Raw genomic sequence first — 26,215 nt, 5'->3', positions numbered from 1 at the left:
CTCCAAGGTTCTAGTGTACCCTTTAGCGATCCCATCAGTCACTTCATGATTGTCTTTAGTGGTGTAGAAGCCATCTGAAGTCATGATTTGGGTGATTACTTTTTAAAACAAACCAAAAACTAGAACATTAGAAATATATATACTTTTTAGTCCCTTTTACCTAGGTGTCAAAACTAAAATCCCGCCTAAACTGTATTTTTTTACATAGTAAATTTAATGTATCACAAAATTTACTCTTTTCAAAATGAAGTTGAATTTAGTATTTGCATGCTTTTCCAGCTTAGCTCACTGGAGGCCACTTCTATATGTATAAAATCTCTCCAAAAGAAAGAAAACTGGCTCCATTTTCCTCAGAAGTATGTAGTACAGCTTCCTGTATATAATCAGCCTCCCAACTATGACCTGGCATTAGGAACAGACCGTCCCCACAATTGCACACTTATACTTGCATCACTTTGGGAGGATGGAAAGGAGACTATCTTTACTGGCAGGAGAATTCACATTTTTCTTCAACACTTCAATAATATGAAGTATCTTTGTTGGCAGGTCAGATTGTCTGTGTTGAACGGACTGTCCTGTTGCTTCAAAAACCCTTTTGGTGTATGGCCTCTGGCGCTGGCTCCTGTGAGCTGACTGGCCCAGTGATACTGGATGAACTAGACTCCCTCACACCTGTTAATTCCATTTGCAGCGTGCAAGGTGGGCAGCCTTCTCATTGTCTTAAATATTGTATTATTTTGTATTCATTTACTTGTTTGTTTAACAAGTTTTTGTTGAGTGCCTACTTGGAATGTACAAAAAATAAAAAGAGCTTCTTGACTCTCAGACCAAACAAACCTAAGACTGCAGAATTTCAAGTGCTCCATTTTCCAGTAATTAGGCCCTCACCTTGTTGGGGAAGTCAGGAAGCTCCCTAAAGACAAGAGGCTTGAACTGAGATCTGAAGAGTGGGTGGGACAAATTATGTCAGGGGAAGAAGCAAGGAACAGGACTTATGAATAAAGGCAATGGACAGGAGAGACCTGGTAAGCCAGGGATACCGTAGAGCAGGCAGGATAGGCAACTGGATGAAGGAACTAAGAGGATACTAGATGACCCAATCAAAAGTATACTCTGTTCAGGCATGGTGGTACATACCTGGAATCCTAGCAGCTTAGGAGGCTGAGGTAGGAGGATCAAGAGTTCAAAGCCAGCCTCCGCAATCATGTACAATCAGAGAAATGAAAAGTTGTGCTGCAATTGTGTATAATGAATCAAAATGCATTCTGCTGTCATATATACATAGTTAAAATAAATAATTTAAAAAAAAAAAAAACAGCCTCAGCAACTTAGTGAGGCATTAAGCAACTCAGTGCAACCCTGTCTCCAAATAAAATATAAAAAGGGCTGGGAATCTGGTTCAGTGGTAAAGTACCCCTTGGTTCATTCCCTGACACCAAAAAAAAAGTATGCTCTGTCATCCATAGAGAAAATACATGGTCTAACATCCATTCCTACAGAGCAGATGGAGGGACCAGGATGACAGTTGTGGCAGCAATATAAAAGTAAACCCAGGAATGGGTTTAATTAGGAAAATTGGTAAGTTAAGTGATGAATCGGACCATAGGATAGAGGACATATATAGAGGAAGAGGATTATGCAGCTACATCCAAGCTTTAGGCTTGGATGAGGAAGTAAAGGTAGTGCTATAAATTGCCAAAGCAGGACACATGTGTAAGGCAACTTTGAAGGGAACCATCTCATTATGTCTGGAGAGTTTGGGTGATTTCATTACATCTGAGATGTTTCAAAGCTGGTTGGATATATGGGTCTGGAGCTGAAAACAGCATTAAAAATGCTTTCTTTTAACTTTTTTAAAATTATTTAATAGTGAAAGTAATACATACTTATTGAAACCAGTGAAAGCTGAACCCAGAAGAAGGTAGCAACCTCCTGGCAGGTACTCCCTGTGCACCACACATGGAGTACATGACCTCCTGGCTTTAGAGGGAGAAGGTTTGTTGTGCAGATTGGGTTGGTTTGCTACATATTATTCTGTAACTTGCTTTCCTCACTTAATATTCTAGCCAGAATGTCTGCCCAAGGAAATAGAGATCCAATATAAGAGTTTCACAGTCGCATATTAGTCCCTCATGAAAAAACTGTTCCTCGAATGATGGATAGCCAGAATTTTCCTGTGCTTTTGCAATTACAAACAAGGCGTGATAAACATTCTGGACATCATCCCCTACTGATTGTATACTATTGTCCTACTATCATATACTATTGTATAGTATTGTCCTACTATAAAGGAGGATTTCAGGAATTTATAGTTCAAGTATTTTTTGGTACTAGAGCCTGAATCCAGGGGTACTCTACCACTGAGCTATATCCCCAACCCTTTTTATTTTTTATTTTGAGACAGTGTTGCTAAGGCTGGCTTGAACTTGCAATCCTCCTGCCTCAGCCACACTCCAATGGTTCATGTGTTTTTAAACACTTTATTGAGATATAGATTCAATTTATATTTATAATTCATTCATTTAATGTGTTTTTAGCCAGGTACAGTGGCTCATGCCTATAATCCCATCAACCCGGGAGACTGAGGTAGGAGGGTCACAAATCTGAGGCCAACCTCAGCAATATAGCAAGACCTTGTCTCAAAAAATATATCTATTAAGTATTTTAGTGAATTCACATAATTGTGCAACCATTACTACAGTCTTAACTTTGAAACAAAAAGAAACCCTGTACCTATCATCAGTCACTCCCATTCCCCCATCACACCCTGGTCTCAGGAAACCACCAGTCTACATTATGCCCCTCTGAGTTTGCTTGTCCTCAACCTGTCATATAAGTGGAATCATATGATATGTGGTTTTTCTTGATTGGCATCTTTAACTTAGCATAATGTTTGCAAGATTTATCCACAATGTAACATCATTTTTTTTTCCTTTTATGGAAGAATAATATTTCATTGTACAGCTATGCCATCAGTTGGTGAACAGTTGGGTTATTTCCACTTTTTTGACTATCATGAATAGAAATGCTATGAATATTCATGGAGAATTTGTTTGAATTTGGCTATGTATCCAAGAATGGGATTGTTAAGTCATGTGGTAGCAAGACCTTGTCTCAAAAAATACTATTAAGTATTTTAGTGTGTTTGCATAATTGTGCAACCATTACTACAGTCTAACTTTCAAACAAAAAGAAACCCTGCACCTTTAACCTTTTTGAAGAGTCTCAGTATGTTTTCCAAAGTGACTGCACTATGAGTTTATATATTTTTGTTCTTTTATTTATTATTTTTAAGTAGTAGAGATTGAACCCAGGGCCTCAAGCACTGAACTGCTATACCCCCAGCTCTTTTTATTTTATTTTGAGAGAAAGCCTCACTGTATTGCCCAAGCTGGCCTGGGACTTGCTATTCTCCTATCAGCGTCCTGAATAGCTCAGATTAAAGGTATGTGGCCACCACACCCAATGTCTATGCAATTATTGCTAAACTGTTTTCAAGAAAGTATATAAAAAGTCAAATTTCCAAAAGAAACCTTCTAGAAGGCCTGTTTTTCTCTACCCTTACCTGCCACTAGTTTCTGATCCTTTTTATGAACAACAGCAAAAAGGCTGTGATCCCTGTATGTATTGCTTTAAATCATGTGATTTTTATGAGATTGAGCACTTGTTCATGGTCAAAGCCCTGTGGGATTTTTTTTTTCTGTGAATCTCTTTTTAGGTCTAGTGCTTGAACACAACTAGGGTTGTGAAGAGAGGTTGTGAGCACAGTGGAATATAGAGGTTCTATAGACAACTGACTCTACTTTAAGACCTCCATTTTCTCATCTATAAAATAGGGATATGAGAATTAGTCTCAAAGCATTGTTGAGGATTAAATGAGATAATGCATGAAAGGCAAGGAGCACTCAGTCTAGTAGAGAAAATAATAGATAACGCTACCAGGAACCATAAAGGGAGAGAGAGGATGGCTGACTAAAGTCAAGCCAGTAATCAGAGGTGTACTTGAGTTATCAGGATTTCTCAGGCAGTCTGTTCAGGCTGGCTAGGCCATTCAGAGGGCATATGGTAAATCCACAGAGGTACTAGGTGCCATTGTAAAACCTCCAAGTCCTAGGGGAAAGGCAAGATTGAAAGGGGAGGCCAGGGTGGGATTGGGTTGGTTCTGTCTTATTCTGCTTTCCCTGGTTCATACTGATCAGATTTTTAAATGATGCTGTTCTTCAACCTCATACATCAGTGATGGTACAAAACAGATAATATCAGCAGGAAGAGGTAGGGAAGGCAAGGGGTTTGGGTGGCCCAATAGACTATAGTGGCATCTGGAAGCCCCACCATGAAACTACTTCTTGATGTACAGCTGCTCAGTTCTCCCTATTGAACAGGCTATGGGGGACAGACTGCAAAGTGTACACAACTACAGCGTCATGCCCCTGAGCAAACAGGCTTTTGGAGACAGAGTGTACCATGAAGATGGACACAGACTGGGTCTCATGAGTGGACAGGCTATAAAGACCAAGCACATTGTACAGAGTGGCATGGCCTGGGTTCCCTGAGCCAACAAGCTATGAGGAGAAATCCACAATGCAGACATGTGCCTGTCCTATCTCCCTCTCCCATCCCCCATCCCTCTTCTTGTCCCCTCTCCCAGGTTCCCTTAGGTGCTGTTGCTCATGGCCCACAGCCATTTCTCAAACTTGGGGTCTCCAGTCACCTCTATGAGTACTTTTCCCTTCCACTTTCATTCTCATTGGTTGCATTATCCTCCCTCTCCACTCTCTTTTACCTCTCCCAGAGGTCAGGACTCATCCAGAGCTTAAAGGAGGGATGGGGCTGGGACTTTGGCTCGGTGGTAGCGCACTTGCCTGACATGCGTGAGGCACTGGGTTCGATTCTCAGCACCACATATAAATAAATAAAATAAAAGATCTATCAACAACTAAAAAAAAATATTTTAAAAAAGAGCTTAAAGGAGGGAAAAGGATGGCAGAACACCCCCCCAACCCCCACCCTTGTATAATTCTCTGCCCTGTGCCAGAAAGTCACTGCAGTGCCCCACACCAGTTCTTATTCTGTGAGCATAAGAGTCACCACCACCTATTGCACTGTTTTATGAGACAACAAAAGCACTGTTGGCTAAAGGAGGGCTTACAATTTAACTCATTTCTAACTGCATCCAGTGAGTGCCACAGAAATGCAAGAAAGAGTCAAGCTACCCATTCCCACACCTGCAGCAGTAGGGTTAGCTATTGGCAACTGAAGGAACTGTGTTTTGTTTTGTTTTGTTCTTGGAGCTTTAAATTGACTTTCATTTGCAACCTGACTTTTCTGAATTCTCAAAAATGATATTAAATCACTGGAGTTATCCTTTTCCTCTGTAATCTCCTTCTTGATATCTGTCTCTCTGCTCTAACTTTGCGTGGTTGCTCTACTTTCAGCTATTGTCTTGGTACCCCAGGAATTAATGCTTTAGATTTGTTCAAACTATAGGTTTCTGTAGATGTTCCTCACCAAGTTGAAGAAACTAAACTCCTTTTTTCTTAGTTTGCTAAGAGTTTTTATCTTGATTAAATGTTGGGTTTTTTTCAAATGCCCTTTTTATATCTTAATCTGATCATATAATTTCTCTTCTTTAGCCTGTTGATAGTAATGAGTTACACACTGATCTTTGAATGGTTGACCCAGCCTTGTGTACTTGGAGTAAATCTCAATTGGTTGTACATATAATTGCATTAGATATGCTAGTTGTTTTTGAGGACATTTTCGTTGATTTCATGAAAGATGTTTGTAGTTTTTTTCTTTTATGTAACACCTTTGTCTGATTTGGGGCATTAGAATAATGGAGTCCTCATATTTTTGTCTGATTTTGGTATTAGGGTAATGCTGTCCTCATGAAATGAACAAGTACTGCTTCTGTTTTAAGGAAGAAAATGTAGAGGTTTGGTATAATTTCTTCTTTAAATGTTTGGTAGAATGCAACCATGAACCAATCCAAGCCCAGTGGTTTCTGTTTTGGAAGGTTATTAATTATTTATTCTGTTTATTTAATAGATGCAGACCTATTAATACTATTTCTTATATAAGTTTTGATAGATTATATACTTCATGGAGTTGATCCATTTCACCTATCAAATTTGGGGCATAGAGTTATATACTATTTATATATTTTATATACTATTTATATATTTTATATTTTTAATCTGTGGGATAAGTAATCATGGCCCCTTTCATTTACTAATTTATGACTTCTCTTTAATTCTTGAGAAAGCCTACTTAGAAGTTCATCTGTTTTTATTGATCTTTTCAAAGAAATTTTAGTTTCTTGATTTTTTTTTCTATTGATTTTTTTGTTTTCAGTTTCAATGATTTCTGCTTGGTTATTTTTATCTTCCTTATTTGATTTTAATTTGCTCCTCTTTTCCTTGTTTCCTAAATGAAAGCTTAGATTATTAACGTTAGATCTTCTTTTCTAACATACACATTCCACACATGAATTTCCCTCATATACTTCTTTTGTTGTATCCCACAAATTTTGATGTTTTTTTTAATTTTCATTTGATTCAAAATATTTTTTTATTTTCTTCCTCACACTTTTTCTCGACTTGTATGCTATTTAATCTCCAAATACTTTGAGCCTTTCCAGCTGTATCATTCTGTTATTGATTTCTAGTTTAATTCCTTTGTGTTCTTAAGAACATAGTTGGTATGACTTCTCTACTTTTTAATTTGTTAAGGTATGTTTCTTGGCCCAGGGTATGATCTTTCTTTCTTTTTTTCTTTTTTTTTTTTTTTTTTTGAGAGAGAGAGAGAGAGAATTTTTTTTTTAATATTTATTTTTTGGCGGACACAACATCTTTGTTTGTATGTGGTGCTGAGGATCGAACCCGGGCCACACGCATGCCAGGCGAGCGCGCTACCGCTTGAGCCACTTCCCCAGCCCGGTATGATCTTTCTTGCAGTGTTCCACCTAGACTTGAAAAGAATATGTGTATGCTGTTGTTGGATGAAGTGTTCAGTAATGTTCATTAAATCCTATTGATTGGGGCTGGGGTTGTGGCTCAGCGTTGGAGCACTCGCCTAGCACCTGTGAGACACTGGGTTCGATTCTCAGCATCACATAAAAATAAAGGTGTTGTGTCCAACTACAACTAAAAAAAATGTTTAAAAATATATAAATAAATAAATCCTATTGATTGATGTTACTGTCAGTTCAACTTTACTCTTATTAGTTTTCTGCCTGCTGGATCTGTCATAGAGAGTATTGAGGTCTCCAACTATAGTAGTGAATTTATTTTTCTTTCCCATCAGTTTGCTGCATATATTTTGAAGTTCTGTTGTTATTATAGGTGGACACAATATCTTTATTTTATTGATTTACATGTGTTGCTGAGGATTGAACCCATGGCCCTGCATGTGCTAGAAGCACTCTAACTAAGCCATAATCCCAGTCCCCACCATGTATCTTTCTCTACACCTTTATTCTTAATCTATCTATGTCTTTATATTTAATGGAACTTCCTTGTATTTTGAACCAGTCTCTTTAAATTTGTATGTTTGTATATTTAATTAGTCTTTGTCTTTTGTGTATTGAAACTACCCACACTTCTGGTGATTATCAATATAATTGAATTGATACCAATCATATTTACAACTGTTTTCCATCCATTGTCGCTGATTCTGTTTTGTCTTTTTCTCTGCCTTTTCTTGTTTTAATTGGGCATCCTGTATGAATCCATTTTTTCTTTTCTTTCTGCATATTAATTATACTTATTTTTTAATGCTTTCTAGTGGTTGCCCCAGAGTTTGAAATGTACATTTACAACCACTCAAGTCCACTTTCAAATAATACTCTCCTACTTCTCAGTTAATGCAGGTACCTCAAGAGTGTTTCCAGTTCCTTCTTCTATTTTTTATGACATCATTGTCATTCACGTCACTTGCCTATAAATCACTGAGTATATCATTGTTATTATTTAAATAAACTATTAGATCAATAATAACTTACTGAACAATTTAGACTAAGTATAAAATATTTTAAAAAAATAAAGAGAAGGCAGTTTCTTGATACATAGCCCAGACCAGTATTGAACTCCAGGTCTCAAGAGATCTTCCTGCCTAGGCCTCCTGAGTAACTGGGACTACAGGTACATACCACCATGTTCAGAAGAAATATAAAAGATTCTATTTTACCTTCTCATATTGCTTTCCCGATGCTGATCTTTTCCTTATGTTGATCCAAGTTTCTTACATATTTTTTCCCATCTCCCCAATTTCATTTGCATTCCCTGCAGGTCTCCTCTGCTTCCAGGCCTCCTCTGCAACTTCCCTGCAGACCTGTGGTAGATAAGGGTGATGTGTAAGCAGAGTGTTATCACAGCAGCAATGAGTGTTGCCAGATACTCTGATAAGAACCAATCCACTGGGCATTAAGAGAAAACAAAGCCCAGTGGCAAAGTGACAAGTTTTGCCCCACAAGGAATGCCCACAGCAAGGCAGCAGATGGGTGCACTGTTCCTACCAGGAATCCCTGCCCTGTACACTAGCCAGCTGTGAACTGCCTAGCTCCAACTCCCTCAAATCCATACCTGGGTGGAGTCCTCACTTCTCTACAATAATAGCAGATGCTCCCTTCTCAGGCTTTCATCCTTGCTTTGTCCTGTGTCAGTGGCCCAGGATTCAGTGATGATTTGTCTCCAGCCTGGCTCCATCTGGGCATCTTTACATCTGCAGTAAGTCAGTACTGGGGATTGGGCAGCTCTCAGCAACTGCTAAGTCAGTTGAGCATCTGGGTCTCAGACAGCTAAATATTAAGAATTTTCTTCAAGTAGGGCTTGAAAGGACCCTGAACACATTCCCAGAACAGAATCCCTGTGAAGGTGTTTATCACTCCTAAAAAATGTGAACCTCCCTGAGGGGAGAGCACTCATTCCTCAATAAGGGCACAGGGCCTATTCTTCTCTGAATGTCAGTGCCCAGAATATGCAAAGACTTCTTTCCACTTTATTTTCTGGGGTGAAGTAGTCTTGCAGCAACAATTTTTTTTCTCTCTCGAACCATTTATTCTTCTTTATTCATAGCTCACTAAGGGTGAGGGACTTTGCATACCGCTCCATGAATGGATGAAGCATGCCTCCGTGGGAAGGGATGGCAAAGGCCCATCCTCAAACCAGGTCTCGGCTTTTAGGTAGAAGTTTTATAAATTGTGATTCCCCCTACTTCTTCCTTTCAGGAAATTTCAGGGGGAAGGGTGTAGCAGAGAATGCAGAATAACTGAAGAAATGTGTACATTGACCTGGCGGTGTCAGCTTAGCCCAAAAGGACCCCAGATAGCTTGCAGTTGAGGCACTTTCCTTAACACTCTTAGAAAGACCTTTTTAAAAAGAAGCTTTAATAACTAAGTGATATATACTTTTCCCAAACCTGATTATGAGGGATTTCTGTACAGAAGACAAGCAAAGTATGAAGCTTTTAATAGCAACCTGCAGGCAAGCCAATGAAGGTGGCATCACACCCCTCAGTGCTGGCAAAAATTGTTTATTTTTTTCTTCTGGTGTTGATTTAAGTGAATGTTCTCAACACTGTTTAATAACACTTCCCAAACATCCCTTAAATTCATTTAAGTTTGCCCGAAAGATTTCTAGTGGTTTGTAGACCCCATGAAAAACATTTCATCAACTCTTGCCTTATTCTCTAATTGGAAGGAAATTACTTAATCCCATATAAATGTAAATGCTGTTAACACCCATGCACATCCTACAGTAAAAAGGAACTTTGCTTAGTAGCAGCCTATTTTTAATAATTAGTTTAGCAGTTGTTCACCAAGCCCTGCTATGAAATAGCTCCATGCTGGGCACACAGGCCCGGATGGGAACCTGACCACAATGCATGACATGATCTGGTGTTTGGGGACAGGCCACACATTTCTCTCCTTTGGACTTCCTTCTGCATCTGACTATTATGAATGAGCTCACATTCCTTTCCGGCTGTATTATAGGACTTTATTGACTTTACTTTTCATCCTTTCGACATGCTTTTGATTAGATTTGCAAGGACAATGTCATTAGCTAGGACAGCCTTTTAAAAATCAAGATCTATTATTCTCATTTTTAAGAAGTCATTCAAGTCTGCATTGCATAAATGTATTTTAATAAACCAAGCCTGCTATTTCCCATAACTCTGCTTTACCCTCTACAGATATATTTTCTGTAGAGGAAGCATTTTGCTTCAAGAATGGGAACAGAATGAAACATTTTGCTTCAAGAATGGGAACAGAAACTCATCTATTTATCCAGAAACTCAGGTCACTTCTTACTTTTTCTTTAAGCATCTAATTCATCACATTTCAAGGATGATCTGCAGTTTGCCAATATATCTTGATGTTATCAATCATGCTTCACATCCAAGGAAACATGACCATCTCAATCCCAGCTATGGTGTTGCCAACTCCACAGCTGTATTGCCTGCCCTCCCTCAATGCTAGCACAGCCTCCAGCCCCACTGGGGTATGCAGGGTTGTCAGAGGTATAAGTTTGACTGCCAGGGTCAGGCTGCCAATCCCCTCACTCCTTTCTGTAGAAGCTTCCCTGGCCCTCAAACCAGACCACAAGGCATCTCTGCTGCACTTTTCAGAGGACTTTTCCTTTTCTCTATTAGCATTTATTTCATGATAATTTTATTCCTTGTTTATTTATCTGCTTTCCCAACTAGACTGATTCCATTGAAGTAGATAATGTTCCGTGTATCTTTGTGCCTCAAGGCCCGCATATATCTCATTCTAAATAGCATGATATGACTGTGTGTGGTGGTACACATCTGTACTACCTCCCATATCTGTGGGAGGCTGAGACAGGAAGATAACAAATTTGAGGCAAGCCTCAACAACTTATCAAGATTCTGTCTCAGAATTAAATAAAAAGGACAGGGGATATAACTTAGTGGTAGAGGGCCCGTGGGTTTAATCCCTAGTACTGCAAAAAAAAAAAAAAAAAAAAAAAAAAATCATGGATAGGGTGTGGTTTAATGATACAGTCTTACTTAGCATTCATGGAGGTCCTAGGTTAGATCCCCAGTACCCAGAAAAAAAAAAAAAATAGCGGTATCCTATACTTATTTGTTGGTTGAATAAATCAATCATAAATGCTGGAGTAGAAAAGAAATGCATGCATTCTTAATCACAATTACAATAAGGAAACCAGAGAAATCTTATTTGAGAATATATTAACAAACCAATAAGAATGATTTATCTTTTCTTATGAAAGAAGTGGAATTAAAATAAGCAATTTCATTATACCTGTTAAGGAGGCACATTCTTAAGATACTGATTGTGCAGTATAGTGAAACTGGCATTCTGTGAATTGGGACAATGTAAATCAAAATGTCCTCTTAGGAAGTACTTTCTGAAAGGCTTTTTCTATATCCCCACTACTCATACTCTGGGAAGCAATAATTCTACTTCCAGGAATCTGTTCTGAATAAGGGCCTTCATACAGAAAAGGCTTCTATGCAGAGACACTCACTGCCATACCATTAAAGTAATCCTGAGGAAGCCTGTGATCCCAGCAATTCAGGAGGCTAAGACAAGGTGATTGCAAGTTGGAGGCCAATCTCCGCAACTTAACAAGACTCTGTCTCAAAATAATTCTAAAAGGAGCTGGAGAATCTCAGTGATAGAGTACCCCCTGGGTTCAATCCCCAGAACTACAAAATTAATCAACTAATTAATTAATTTAGAGACCTAATATCTAACATGGGGAGGGTGGAATGGAATCTGTCACCTTACTGCATGTCAATAAGATAACAATCTTTCCAGCAGCTGTGTAGTAAGTTCAAAAACACAAGGTAACATCCATGGATGGTTTGACCTTAACGATTTAACTATGTATGCTTCTGGGGGAAAAAAATCAAGGAAAAACAAAGATGCTTGGTTAGGTGGTCTTGTTGTAGGCAAGTTTAAAATTTGCTTTAAATTGTTTTAATTTTGTATGTGTAATAAGTGGAAATTATAAAAAGCTCAGACTTATATAAATTTACCAGTAAGAAAACAATCTGAGGGTTCACATGTCATCTGGGTGATCAGAGCAGAAATTACCTCTGAAGGTCTGGCTTTTCTCTCACATGGGCCTAGGCACTGTGGTTGGCGTGGATGAGAACACCGCTTTCTCATGGCCTACATGTGACCGGTGTGGCAATGGGAGATTGGAACAGAGGCCAGAAGATGGGTAAGGCTGCCCTGAAATTCCCAGGCCCCAAAGAGCATGACCTAGCCCCAAGGCCCCACAGCCTCGCTGCCTTCAGCAGCTTCCCTAAGAGCTCCAAGGGGAACCTGCTCTGCTGAGCTGCAAGAAAAAGGCCACTATACCTGTGGGTTTTCCTAACTAGTATTTTCCTGTTGCTTTTGCAGATATTTCTGTCTTTTAAAAGAGCTGGTTTTTGTCCTTAGCTCCTTTATTATTAGTCAGAAGAAAAAAGAAAGGCAGGATAAACATGAATAAGTGAGAGCAATGTGAGGACTTTATAGAGTGTCCTGTGCAAGTGGTCCAGGCTTTTCCAGACACCAGACACCAATGAGCAGCGCTGAACAGACATCCCTTCCCTGCCCAGTTTTTCTGCACCTCCTCTTGGGTCATGGTGAGGGCTGGATGTCCATGCAGTTTGTTTCTTTGGAGTCAATTCCCTGGCCTCCCAACTGGACTTTGTAGAGTGACAGGCAGAAAAGGGTGTGCTCATTACTTGTTCCCTCTTTAGGAAGCAAAGAACAAATGTTGCCTTGATGCCTGCTGGGTTGGTGGCCTTTGTACACAAGTCATCTCCAGATCACATTGAAGAGGCCAGAGAACGTGGATTCAAGTGGAAGCAGTAGGGGACCAAAGATAGTGGTGCCTTCCCCTCTGCTCCATGTAAATGATAACTCTCTGCCTGTCCAAGAGTCCCCTCAATAGTCTTCAGCCACTGTCACCAAAGCCTGCATTCATCCATCAGAATAGAATCAGACTCTGGCCAATCTCAGGAAGTTGATTTTGATAGCAAAACCCTCTTGTCTCCCTCAGCAAACATTCATTTTTAGAGAAATGTGTGTCTGTTGCTAGAACTCATCTAATTGGGCCTCCTCACTTGTTTGTTTTTCCTATGCATTTTCACACAACAGAGGCACCTTTTTCTGTGGAGATTGTTGTGAGTTGGTCACATCTCCTGTTCTCAAGAGGCACCTGCAAGTCTTTCTGGACTGCCCTTCAAGGCCCCAGTGCAGCGTGAAGGTTAAGGTAGGAGCTGGTACCTAGAGCACATGCTCATTTTCCACATGTACCTCAGGAACTCGAGGACAGGGGAAAACTGGAGCACTTGCATGTTCTTTGTCCACCTATGGTATTGATGTGTGTGACTCACAGCTGGGAGGGACCTATACCCAGAGCTCTCTCTAGCTCTCAGAGTACCTCTTCACAAATAGTCTCCATATTGTAACTTCAAAGTCATGTTTGACTTAAAGCTTCCGCTGAAGCTTTGAAGAAAAGACAGGCAGTTTAGACTTAGCCTGTTAATTTTAAGAACAAGAGTTATTTTTGCATGAGTACTTAATAGTTTTAACCCAGCCCTGTTCCCCTGTCGTTGCAGCTATTGCAGGGCAGTATTTCTTCACTGCTGAGGTTTGCTGCCTGTGAGGATGGGGTAAGTACAGGGAGTCCCAGCCCAGGTATGCCCAACACTCTTGAGCCTGAGTGAGCAATCGAGCAATCGTCTGCAGAGAAAGAGCCCTCTGCCATTTATGTTCAGTTACAACAAATCCCACTGATTAGCCTACCTTGAGAATTAAAATCTGGATCAGATCAGCCACAGTGGTGCATGCTTGTAATCCCAGCTACTGGGGAGGCTGAGGGAGGAGGATCACAAGTTTGAGGCCAGTCTCAGGAACTTATGAGACCCTGTCTCAAATTTTTTTAAAAAAAATGAAAAGGGCTGGGGATATAGCTTAGTTGTAAGGTACCTGGGTTTGATTCCCAGTACTGCCCAAAAAAACTGTGTCTGCTTACATATTGAAAAATGGATACATCCTTTTACTGTCACTTACTAACAAGTGCCCATGTAGGCTGATGAGATTCTTTCCTCTTTGTAAATGAAATTATTTCCAGATCAACCTTGAAGCAAATACAGGAATCTGTCCCACTGGCTTTGATTATAATTACATGGTCTGGAGGTTGGTGTCCTGCTGCCATAGCTTCACAGTTGTAGAACAGAATTACCTAAGATGCTCTTTAGTTTTTCAATGATGGGTATTCCAGACTTTATGTAGCTGAAAATGTTACCATTATCCCTCAAAACTGATTTTTCTGCCTTGAGAATTACTGTGTTGAGACTTAGTAGAGCAAAGTACTTCTCTAAGAGAAGTATCCCCAAAGTATACAGTTTCTGTATCACAGAATTTGGGCCTTATAAATGGGAATTCTGTCCTTGAGATGCTATTTGTATTGTCAAACCTATTTAAAAGCATCACAAGTGGCTCTTGGAATTATCGAGCCTGGAGAAGGGCCCAGGAGCTGGCTTGGGTCAGCCTCACAGGAGGTAGGAACAGGGAAGGCTGATCATTTCCAGATCAACTTTGGCCCATTGAACAGGGGTCTTTTCCTCATGGAATCTGTGGACAAATTCCAGCTCTGATTCAAGCCAGAATGTGCACAGACTTGACTTGTGGAAACCCCTTTCCTCAGCCTGCCACCCTCTCCAGCTCTGCCAGTTCCTCTCCTGGCCCAAGATTCAGGACATGCCGTGCAGAGCACTTTCAGTTTTCACCCTTTTTCAGCTAATCCAGGGCTATCCGTTTAAATTGCAATATGGATAAATCTGTGAATAATATCTTAAGATCACTGGTTTGAGCTTAACCTCTAAGCCCTGCTTTCATAGGGCTTTCATCTCCTATGGAGTTCTAAGAGTCTCTATTCCCCCTGAGATAAAGCCCACTGGCTCCTGAGCAACCCCATGTTCCAGCTTAGAACCTCCATCTGAGCTGTTGCTCCTGTGGCCCACATAGGGGTTGATGCTCAGACCAGGCTGTAAGAAGGTACATATGCAAGTGTTTCCTGATTGTGTAAAAGTCAGTAATCATCATGGGCCAAGAACTGAACTCACTGCCTTTCTCACATGTGTTCTCTCCAATCTCCCCATCATCCCAGTAAGGCAGAACCCACCTTTTTCTGTCAGGGAGTATAGATCTTACCCAAATACATCCCACAAAGGCACAATCATTGTAATCCCTGCAGAAGTGACAAACTGGCAGTGTTAGTAGCCAGCTCAGATAGGAGACATGTGACAGGAACTTATGAAAGTTTCAGTGTTTAGCAGGTGACAAGACAAGGCAGTGGTGCCTGAGGGCGGATTCCTTGTCTCCTGTCTTTTGGGGGAGGGAAGAAGAAAGAAGAGGCCATGCTGGGTCAGAGGGTTCTGCCCAAGGCTGACAGGTCAGAGGTTTCCACAGTGGGGGACTGGGGAATGGGCAGATGCTAAAGATGACAGATAAGGCGTTTCAGAGAATGAATATCCATGGAGAAAGATGGGGAAAGCACTGAAAATGCTCCCACATAAACCCACAACTGGTAACAGCTGGGTATGGCAGAGTTCACCCACTGATCCATGCTGCCCAGTAGCTGATGTCTTGCTTTGTGGCTCCACAGCCTCCAACCCCTGACTGGGTGCGGCAGGCTGGTCACCCACTGGGCACCTGAGGGCTCCTCAGGAAGGCAACTTGATGCTTCCTCCAGGAAGCCTCCAGCAATGGGCAGCACTTCATGTTGCCTGGTAAACCCTACCCCTCTTTAGGGACTCAAAGGCCAAGAAGCCCTGGCAGTTCCTCCCTCCTTCACTTGGCTTTCCTACTGGCTGAGGCATCTTGTCCCTCCCATACATTTAACTTCTCAACTAGAATGTTCCCATAGATAAAATCCTATTTAAAAAGAGCTCAAGAGGACAGGTGTGCCTTTGTGCACATGTGAGCGTATATGTGCAAGTACTTGTGTACATGTTTGCTTGAGTGCTGTGGGTGTGTGTATGCATATGTGTGTAAAGGGGCACAGGGTGGTCACTGCACTAGGTATTTGTGGATGCTGACTTCAGAGCCCACACCATCAGAGCAAGGGAACTTTCCAAGCCTGGAGGTACACATTTTAGGAGGCTCTTCACCCTACCCCCAACTTTTGGAACTGTACATCTATCCTGGAAAGTAGCTAATTGAAGAAGTTATCAAAAGGCCTATGCAAGGACATGAGCTGCAAATTACCCAGTCTGGATTTTGTCCGTTTCCTGGTGAGAATGCACATCCACCAAAATCTAAAGCGTCAAATTAGGGCTTTCCATAAGAACCATAATTCCATTCATCCTGGAGCAAATTGTACTGTTTCTAATAAGGTTACTTGAATGGTAAATTTTATGCCTTCACTTTAATGTAGTCAAGCTATATATGTGAAAACAATAGGATTGGTTGTCGCTGTACATATCATTTCTCAATGATAACATTATATTTATGTGGAATTCAGAAGTTCATTCCCTTAAGTTTCAGAAAAGGAAAAGTTAAGGGAACACATATATTGTGCCATTTAAAAATAGGTATACGGCCTGGTGCAGTGGCACACGCCTCTACTCCCAGTGGCTCGAGAGGCTAAGGCAGGAGGATCGTTGAGTTCAGAGCCAGCCTCAGCAATGATGAGGCGCTAAGTAACTCATGTTATGAAGCCCAGTGGTTGAGTGTCCCTAGATTCAATCCCCCCCCCAAAAAAAAATACACAAACACACAAACATAAACAATTTGTACATATGCAGATACACATTCATATGAATAGTGCATGTGAGTTGGCCATTACAGTTGTTTTAACCTCACCATATTAACTTTCCCCAAATATAAAAAATTTATAATTTAAGCTCCATTTATGGGTGATATAAGACAAACCTAACACTTTAAATAGAACGGATTTTTTATTGACTTTTTTAAAGTCAAAATTATGTGTATTTGCTCCAAAGGAGCATAGGAATGCCTAGGCTATCTCCTTCCTGCTTACACCAACAAGGCTAAAATTTTTAAGAGACACCAGAGAAGTACCTAACTGTCCTGCCACCCTCCTCCCAGTACTGTTTGGTGACCATCTTTCTCTATTGCTTGGTGCCCTTCCTCCAGAGCAGAAGCTTTGAGGTTCTGTCTTGTTTACTGTCATGAGGCTGCATGGGCTCATAGTAAACTACAATGAGTGAGTGAATGAGTGGGCCATGAACTTATTGTCCATGCTACAGTTGAGCCTATAAGGAAAGCCAGAACCTCCATTATTAATTTCTTCTCTTCCTGCCTTGACCAGCAACTTTTACTCTCCCAATCACTCCAGAGCCCACCAATTGAGACATTATTCTAACTTATTTTGCTAAAGAAGCCAAAACTTCTTACAAAGCACATTAAGACTGGGCACAGTGGCACATGCCTGTGATCTCAGCTACTCAGGAAGCTGAGGCAGGAGGATACCAAGTTTAAAGGCAGCCCTGGCAACTTAGTAAAACCCTGTCACAAAATAAAAAGGGCTGGGGATATAGCTCAGTAGTAGAGTACACCTTGGTTCAAACCCCAGTACTTCCAAAAAGGAAAAAAAAAGGCAGGGGGGTGTGGGGGGCGCTGGGATTGTGACTCAGTGGTGTAGCGCTTGCCTAGCATATGTGAATGTGAAGCACTGGGTTTGATTCTCAGCACCACATATAAATAAATGAATAAGATAAAGGTCCATCGACAACTAAAATGTGGGTGTGGGTGTATACATATATATGTGTATATATATAATTTTTTTAAAAAAAAAGAAAGCAAAGGAACAGAGCACATATAAGTAGTAGGCTAGGTATTTTTCATCAAGCTTGTGTTACAGGTGGGAAAATAATAGAATCATAATGAGTTGGCATCAGTGGTGTTCACATCCCAGAATGATCCTGATACTTATTGCTACAAAATAAATCATCTCAATGCTTAGTGGTTTCAACATTTATTCTGCATGGATACTTGCAGCTCAGATAGGACAGTTTCTGCTACACTAGTATCACCTGATGTCTCAAGCAGGGCTAGGGTTGCTGAAGCCTCCTTCAGTCCCCAGCCAGGGTTCTGACCACTCTCTCTCAACAGCATGTGTCTGGCCCTAACAGGAAGACAGGCAGAGGCTGGGTACTTTTCCTAACTGCCATTGGGATGTTACTTGCAGAGGATCTGCCTGTGCTTCAGCTGGACAGGCAGGCTGGGCTGTGCCTCTTCACTGTAAGGAGAAGCCAGTCACTGAAACCAGCCCAGCCTCAGAATGAGGGTAAAAGACCACCCACTTGATGGGAGGGCACAAGTATCCACAGACTTAGTCTGCTCTGGCTACATTATCTGCCCTCTCCAGACTTGATCTTCTGGGTTGTGACAGCTTAATGAAGGAAGAGGTAAGTTAATACATACCAAACAGAAAGTTGTAGAAATTTATCAGGTACCTTGCACAGAGGAGAGGAGTGCCCACAGTATTCCTGTGCAAGTGTCTCCCAGAAGTCCAAAGATCTCATTTATCCCAAGACTTTTAAGCTTTTATTTTCTGCCCCACTCTAACCATAAATGATCTACAGTTTGATCTATGGAGACCAAGCCGGGGTTGGGGACCCTGGTTACCCTGTGCAGAATTCTTATCAAAAGGAAATTTGCCTGAGATTAAGCATGTGAAGAAAAAGCTTAGTTTCATTACTACAACACAAGAGGAGGTGTTTAGCATAGTATAATTTAAGAAGAAATAGGATCCTGTTGAGGAGGGAAGCTTGGGGCAAAGTTCCAGGAAATCCTTTGACCGGAAGTGTTGCTAGATTGGGGAAGTGTCCCAAAGGAAGTGGAGACAGCTCTGAGCCCCAGCCTGCCTGTCCAGCTGAAGCATAGGCAGATCCTTTGCAAGTCTTGTCCCTCATTCCTTCCCTTGGCCAGCTTATCACAGCATACACTAAGAAACATGAGATGTATTAAATGTTCCTTGTATAAAAACAGAATTAAGTTATCAGAATAAAATAGTTCCTTCATTTGCCATAATAAAGGGGGCTTTTACAGAAGCACCCCCCCACCCAACTCTTCTCACCATTTGAGGACAGAAGGTCCTGGATTGGGGAAAGGGCCTGTTCTGTTCTGTATTGCTGGGAACAAAACGTGCAGGGCTGGCTCTATTTGCTCTAACCAGCATGCCTTTATCACTGCAGACTTACGAAGTAAAGAGTGTCCTCGGAAAGGAGGTGGGGCTGTTAAGTTGTTTTGTACAGTCCATAACCACCCACCCAACTAACTTCATTGGATTGGAGGAAATTGAGCTTCTGAGTACAGGAGGAAACTCTGCTGAAGGCCAGCAGTTGCCACTGGATTTGTGAACTTTGCAATGTGGCTGCAAGGGTGGGGGTGGGGACTGGGTTTTGTAGTTATTTGTTAACTATGGACAGAGTGAATTATTTTATGATCTTAAAATGAAACTTACTCGATTTTTCTGGGACAAATGTAAGATGGTTTTGTAAACTATAAATCTAAAAGATCTTTTCTATGGCTTTTTTATTATCTTTCCACAAATTTAGGAATGTTTCTAGAGCTTTAATAAACCTGAGACCTTCGTTTTGTATATATGTTAGGCAATAACATTGGACATAAATATGTTGTACAATTATAGCTTAATAGTATTCAAAATTTTATGCTTCGTCATCTTTTCCTTGTATGTTTTCATTTCCCCAAAGAAAAATACCTTGTGACCTTAAAACTTTGTCCCACATTGTGATATTACTGTTCTGATACAATAAATGTCCAATCTAAGCATTTTGCAGTTCAGTATTTTTTGGGAAAAAGTCCTGGGAAACTATGTCAGAGGTTTAAATGTTATCCATGAACTATAAATAAGTTATATATATTGATAAAGTTGTATACTGAGTAGAGATATGGGAAGCTCACTCCACCACATGACCTGTTAGATCAAGCTGGGTAATTGCACTGTGACAGGACCAAAGATCACGCAGATTTAGAGCAGTCGCTTATCATTATTCACTTTGTTGGCAGAGATTTAATACACATAAAGCCATGAATTATCTTTGAATGCTAAAGATTTTGTTTTCTTCCTCAACATGACGACAAACCATGGTTAATTAATTACATAATATACACTTAACTTGCCCAGTTCTTAGACAAGAAAAGGTGCCAAATAACCAGTTTTCTTAGGGAAAAAAAGCAGATGGCTTTGTTTGGATTAAGCCTTGAAACATTACAATTGCTAACAAAATAGCCAGTTTAAAATAGCTTGAGGACTGCCTTTGTATCTACTGCAAGACTATTTCGTCCTTATGCACACTTTGAAAATCTACACTCCACTGTGGTCCTGAAGACTCAGGAAAGTGAAAGCAAAGTCCCAGGAAAGCAGAAGACCAAACAAATTTCCGGATCACTTAAGGCCTCCTCTATCCCTCACCCGCAATCTAGAGTTAGTGATGTTATCAGCGGGGCCCTCAAATCAGCCAGCCCCAACCCAGATCTAGGTACTTTGGGGAGAGCATCTTCCACTGGAAAGCTGCTAGCCTTAGGCACGCTTAGTCATGCCATATATATTTTAGGCAAGCTAAAGAAAACGTGGAAGTAGTCTCTGGCATGTTCGAAAAGCAAGCTGACCCTCTTGTCTAAGAAGCTCTATTCCCCCAAGAGAAAAAGACACCTGGTCCCAAGACCCCCAGGTGCTCACCTCAGGCTAGGTCTGGCACGCCCTGTTTAGGGTCCTGGCGCACGGGTGTGCTGTAGTCGTTGCGAATATATGAAGCAGGGGCGATTTTAAATGCTTCTTTATTCTTACAAATGTTGTAAAAATTAATATAAAAAGTGATCATGCTCAGTCTTTTCCTCTTATCTACAATACAAAGGTTTTGTTTGAAAGGGTTTTTGTTTTTTTACAAATGTACCTTAGCTGCTTCAATAAGAGTAAGATGTAGAAAAAGCTACCATTATAAAAATAATTTAAGGGAAAATAAACACGTATAGCTTCTCTCGCAGTTCAGTGACTGTAAGTCCAGGCTGTAGCTTCCTTTCACTCACATGTCCCAAAGAAACTGCAGCAGGCGCCGGGCGACTCTCGCGGCGCCTGGCTAGGGCGCGCTCCACTAGGGGCCCGTCGATTCTGAGGTATCGGTCGTTGGTGAGTCTCTCCCGGCCCTGGCCGCGCGTTACCGGCAGTCGGCGGCCCCGGCGGACGTCAGGAAGGACGGGCTGGGCAGCTGTTTGAAGAACTGCCGGAGGCCGGCCAGGTCCCGCGTGAGCTGCTCCACGCGCTGGTGCAGTTTCTCGTTCTCCGCCGACAACTCCACCAGCTTCTGCTGCATCTCCTGGTTGCGTCGCTTGGCCTTGTCACGACTCTTGCGCACCGCGATGTTGTTGCGCTCGCGTCGCTGTCGGTACTCCGGGCTGCCGCGGTCGGGGCCCCTCTTGCCGGAGCCTTTTTCTCGGGCAGGACCCGGCGCCGGGCTCGGACCCGGGCTGCTTCGCGGCGGCTCCGGAGACGTGGGCGGTGTGGGTTGCGCGGAGGTCGCCAGGCTCACCACCGTCTGCGCGCACGCGGCCACCTGCGCGGGCAGCAACGAGCCGGGCGCGTCACTGTCGCCCCAGTCAGGTTCCCGCTTGAGCGGGCGCGGGACAGCGGGGCCAGGGCCGGGCGGCCGCGCGGGGCCGCCGGGCAGTAGCTCCAGGCCGCTCGCGCCGCCCGCGCCGCCCGCCTTATGGTTGCTGTTGAAGAGGTCCGCGAAGAGCTCGTCGTGGCACAGCTCCAAGGTGGGCACGGCGGCCATGGAGTCGATGTAGGCGCTGAAATCGATGGCGCTCTCGTCGTCGTACATGGCAGGGGCGGCGGCGCCCGGCTCCCCCAGGGCCCCGGACTCGGCCCCGCGTCCCGGCTTGCCCGCCCGGCCTGGCTCGTAGAAGGGCGCGGGCTCCGCGGGCCAGGGCGCGCCGCGCGCTGGGCCGTCCAGGCTGAAGAGCGCGGCGCTCATGGCGGCGTCGGGCCAGACTTTGCGTCTAAGTGCTGCTGTCACCTCACTGGGCCGACCCCGCCGCCTTTTCTAGCCGGGGCTGACGCGCACGCCCCGCCCCGGCTACGGCACAGCGAGGGCGCCCCGGGGCCGCGGGGGCGGTGGGCGGGGGCCCTGGGGGAGCCTCCGCCCCCGGCCCCGTCCCCCAGCCGTCCGCTGGCGTGCCCCTCTCCCGGCTATTCCAACAACCCCATCGCGGTCCCAGGGACCTTCTGGCCGGCACGAGGGGGATGGGATGCGCGTTTCTGCCCCCGCCCCTGGCCCATCCCGAGTCACGCTGCTGGGAATAGCCCTCCTACTGCCCGCTCTCCAGGGCCTTCCCTCCTTCCTGTTTGTGGGGTTTGGAGCCTCCTAGTTCCTCGCCACTGGGAGTAAAATTAAAACCAGGACTTGGCCCCGGATTGTGTTCGTCCTGGGACGCCTCTGGTCGCCAGAGAAGAGAGAACCGGGTGGTAGGGCTTTGTGCGGCCAAGGGTCTCCAAGGGCCTCCGGCGTCCGATTGCCGCAAGAGACCCTCACCCAGTTGCCCACGCAGAGGGCCCAGATGCAGAGACCCACGCTGGGGAAATGAGGCGCAGGAACTCATTTTTAGCCACAGTCTGGTGGTGGGGATTCGGGCAGCAAGCGCGCAGAGGGAGGCTGCTTCTCATCTCACCCACCCAGTCTCGGACGTTTCAGGGAATTTGGGGCCCGCTCTAGCCGCCTTGCTCGGAGATCCTGGGGCCCAGCTGGCCCTAGGGACAGAGGCTCAGCAATGCAACCGATGCTTCCTGGCGTCCTGTCCGAGGGGGCAGCAGCACCTCCTGGATACCATCCATAATAGCAGAGTCAATAGGAGAGTGCGGTCACAACGCCACGTCAGGACCACCGACCATCCTAAATTCAGCCCTTCCTTGGAGCAGAGGGCCTGCCGCCCTTCCCAAGCCCCAAAAGCACTAGCGCTCCCTGGGGGCTTCCTGGAGCTCCCTGGGCGCTGTCGGGTATTTTGCAGGTCTACTGAAACAGTGCCACCTTGTGGTAGTCTCTTGCTTTAGCCCTCTTTCCAGTTCCAGACTCATTTCCCTATTAAATTCAAGAGGTGCTCTTGAATCTATAGTAGCTGGTCCCATTTGGGAGAAAGATAAGTTCTACGCCAGTAGTTGTAATGAGGTATTAAGTTGTTATTGCTTATTATATTGTAAAATGAATGCGTGAAAAGTTGAAGTAAAATCCGGGCGAGGTGGCATGCAGCTATTCTGTAAGCTGAGGCGAAAAGATCACTTGAGCCCAGAATCCCAGACCAATCTGGCAGCAAAGTTAGACACACACACACTCATACACACACCATCTCAAAAAAACAGGATGGGGTTTGTTCCTGGGGCAAACATTTCTGGTCAAATCCATTTTTAAATCATTGTTCTGATGGAGATCTACCCCCCATTTTGCATCCTTTGCTTGAGTTTTTCAACAGGTGTTGTGTCAGAACACCACCTGCTAATTCCTAAAAATGTATTATGGGATATTTAGTGAGTTTTCTGAAAAGGGGCAAATATTGCATTAGAATTACCGAGGGTAAAACAACAACAACAAAAAAAAAGAATTACTGAGGGTACATGATGTTTATGTTACAATTAATTAACTATTGAGGTTAAGGATGCAAATAATGTGGGCTCATGCACTCTGAGAAAAAGGTCTGGAACAAATTTCTTGGCTATTTATTTAAGAAACAATAGAAACCTCATTAAGATTCTGTCTATAACCTATTAAGGAACACATAATAAATGTTTATACAGAATAACCATATTCTCATAAAAAATTTGTAAACATTTTCATTGATATGATCTACTAATTCTGATATCAGAGACCCTGTATATTAATATTATGTTTATTAAACTCAGTTGAGTTTACAAGATAATGACATATATTGAAATGCCCTGGAAGAGGTCACCTATCCCTGGGTAGTTAGGGCTGTACTTGGAAAGGGTACAGGCCTGTTCACCAGTACTTCATGATCCCTTTTGGGTTTAAGGATTTTCTTCCTTTTTGTGACAGTTGTTTGCAATCCATTTGAGACTCCCTCCACTTCCTGTATCTCAAGTCCACTATTAATGCATTCAAAATAAATGAAAAGTTTTCTAGTAATTTCTCCTTGCTAGGGATCTATTTCAAGAGATCCCTTGAGCCTTCTGATATCTCTGTTGACCTCAGTGCACAAGTCAAAAGAATCTAGTCAGGAAGCATTCTGGGCACAACTCTCGTCCCTCATATCCGCAGAACAGTCTCACATGGGGTACAGTAGAGCTGTCCGATGAAGTTCACTCCCTGTGGACTTTCTATGTACCTGAGTGTTAGAGATTTAGGGGGCTGAAAATGCTTGGGAATGTACTCTAGTGTCATTAAGTATTGTCAGGGTTAGAAAATCAATGCAGTCTCCTTGCTCTTTCATGACACAGAGGAACCAGCTCTCTTCTTGAGAATCCTGTTTGTACACTTCACACTGCACAAAAACAGCTCTCCACTAAATTGAAAGCTGAAAATGTAAAATATTTTGGAGTAGATCTAGCAACACTTAAAACTGAGAGTGTCAGGGAGTGAGGAAACTTTGTTGAATTCAGCGCCCTCTTCAGATTATTTTCAACTACTATATGAAATACTTTGGTATACTTTCTCTACTAGGGCTAATTTTAACTGTATAGCTTACTCTCCTGTGTTTCGTGTAACAATAATGAAGTTTATATTTATTAAATTTTTATATCCATAAACATGGATATAAAATACTTTCAAGAAAGTATTATTTCAAATATCTGAGTTAGGAAAAGAGAGAACAAGAGCCAGAAGAATAAAAGGAGTGGGTAGTGGAGTTACTTATTCCTCATTCTGTTAAAACCTGTGTTTTATTAAAAGCCTACTGTGGGGGTTGGGGTTGTGGCTCAGTGGTAAAGTGCTCACCTAGCATGGGTGAGGCACGAGGTTCAGCACCACATAAAAATAAAGAAATAAAAATAAAGGCATTGTGCCCACCTACAACTAAAAAATAATAAATAAATAAATAAAGCCTACTGTGATGGCCAGGCTCAGTGACACATGACCGTAACTCTAGCAACTCAAGATCCTGAGGCAGGAGGATTGAAAGTTGGAGACCAGTCTGGGCAACTTAGTGAGACCCTGTCTCAAAATATAAATGACTAGAGATATAGTTCAAAGGTAGATAGTAGCCTAGCATGTGAAAGGCCCTGGGTTCAATTCCCAGTACTGGAAAAAAGAAAAAAAAAGTGTGTGTGGGGGGGATTAATTAATTCTCAAAAGAACCAAGTAGAAATTCTGGAGCTAAAATGAGATAGGAAACTCACTAAGGGGTTATAACCACAGGTTTGAAAAGGCATGAGAAATAATCAGCAAACTTAAATGTGAGATGATTGGAATCATGAAGTCAGAGGGACACAAAAAGAAAGGATTGACACAAAAGTACCTGTGGATACCATCAGGAAGGTCCACAAACAGTAGAGACTAGACAGAGAAAAGAAAGAAGGAACAGAAAGACTATGTGAAGCTGGGTGTGGTAGTGCACACCTGTAATCCCAGTGACTCAGGAGGCTGAGGCAGGAGGATCTCAAGTTCGAGGCCAGCCTCAGCAACTTAGCGAGGCCCTAAGCAACTTAGCATGACTCTGTTCTAAAAATTTTTTAAATAAAAAAATTAAATTCTCAAAATTTTTTTTCCAAAAAGAAGAGGAGGGTACATTTTCTAACACATTTTATGAAGCCAATATTACCTGATACCCAGATAACAAAGGACTTGAAGAACACATTATTAACTAAACTTAATGGATGTTTACAGAGCATTATATTAAATAAGAAAGAAAATTTTCAGACTAATATCTTTATAAATATACAGACAGGAATTTTAAAAACCCCTAGGAAATAAAGGCCAGCCACCTTTTGTACAGATTATATATATTGACCAAGTGGGATTTATCCTAGGAAAGCAAAGGTAGTTGCTGTCTGCAAAAAATCAAGTGTTTTGAGTGCAGTAGAACACTTCTGTATCCCAGTGACTCATGATGCTGAGACAGGAGGATTGCAGGTTTGAGACCAGCCTCAGCAACTTACCAAGACCTTGTCTCAAAATAAAAACAAAAAGGTCTGAGATGTAACTCAGTGGTAAAGTATGTCTGAGTTCAATC

General features: G+C 42.5%; 2 protein-coding genes across 4 annotated transcripts in view; one reads left to right on the top strand and one right to left on the bottom strand.

Annotated features, from left to right (window-relative positions):
* Positions 1–19,807, top strand: part of Spidr (scaffold protein involved in DNA repair) — a 391,802-nt gene extending 371,995 nt beyond the window's left edge. For all 3 annotated transcript variants that reach the window (XM_027932800.2, XM_071602380.1, XM_071602381.1), the window contains 5 exons: positions 547–699; positions 12,122–12,215; positions 13,142–13,256; positions 13,606–13,659; positions 19,213–19,807. In XM_027932800.2, coding sequence (XP_027788601.2) covers positions 547–699; positions 12,122–12,215; positions 13,142–13,256; positions 13,606–13,659; positions 19,213–19,377 — 581 coding nt within the window. In that variant the 3' untranslated portion in view covers positions 19,378–19,807. The remainder of the gene's footprint in view (positions 1–546; positions 700–12,121; positions 12,216–13,141; positions 13,257–13,605; positions 13,660–19,212) is intronic.
* Positions 19,808–20,802: 995 nt separating this feature from the next.
* Cebpd (CCAAT enhancer binding protein delta) lies at positions 20,803–22,059 on the bottom strand. The gene has a single exon (XM_027932802.2). The coding sequence runs from the start codon at positions 22,012–22,014 to the stop codon at positions 21,196–21,198; it is 819 nt and encodes a 272-aa protein (XP_027788603.2). The 5' UTR covers positions 22,015–22,059; the 3' UTR covers positions 20,803–21,195.
* Between the last annotated feature and the right edge of the window lie 4,156 nt (positions 22,060–26,215).

Source organism: Marmota flaviventris, chromosome 15 (genome assembly GCF_047511675.1).
Source record: "Marmota flaviventris isolate mMarFla1 chromosome 15, mMarFla1.hap1, whole genome shotgun sequence".
Lineage (NCBI taxonomy): Eukaryota > Metazoa > Chordata > Mammalia > Rodentia > Sciuridae > Marmota > Marmota flaviventris.
The sequence above is the reverse complement of the archived record's forward strand: the minus strand, read 5'-3'. Positions and strand labels throughout refer to the sequence as shown.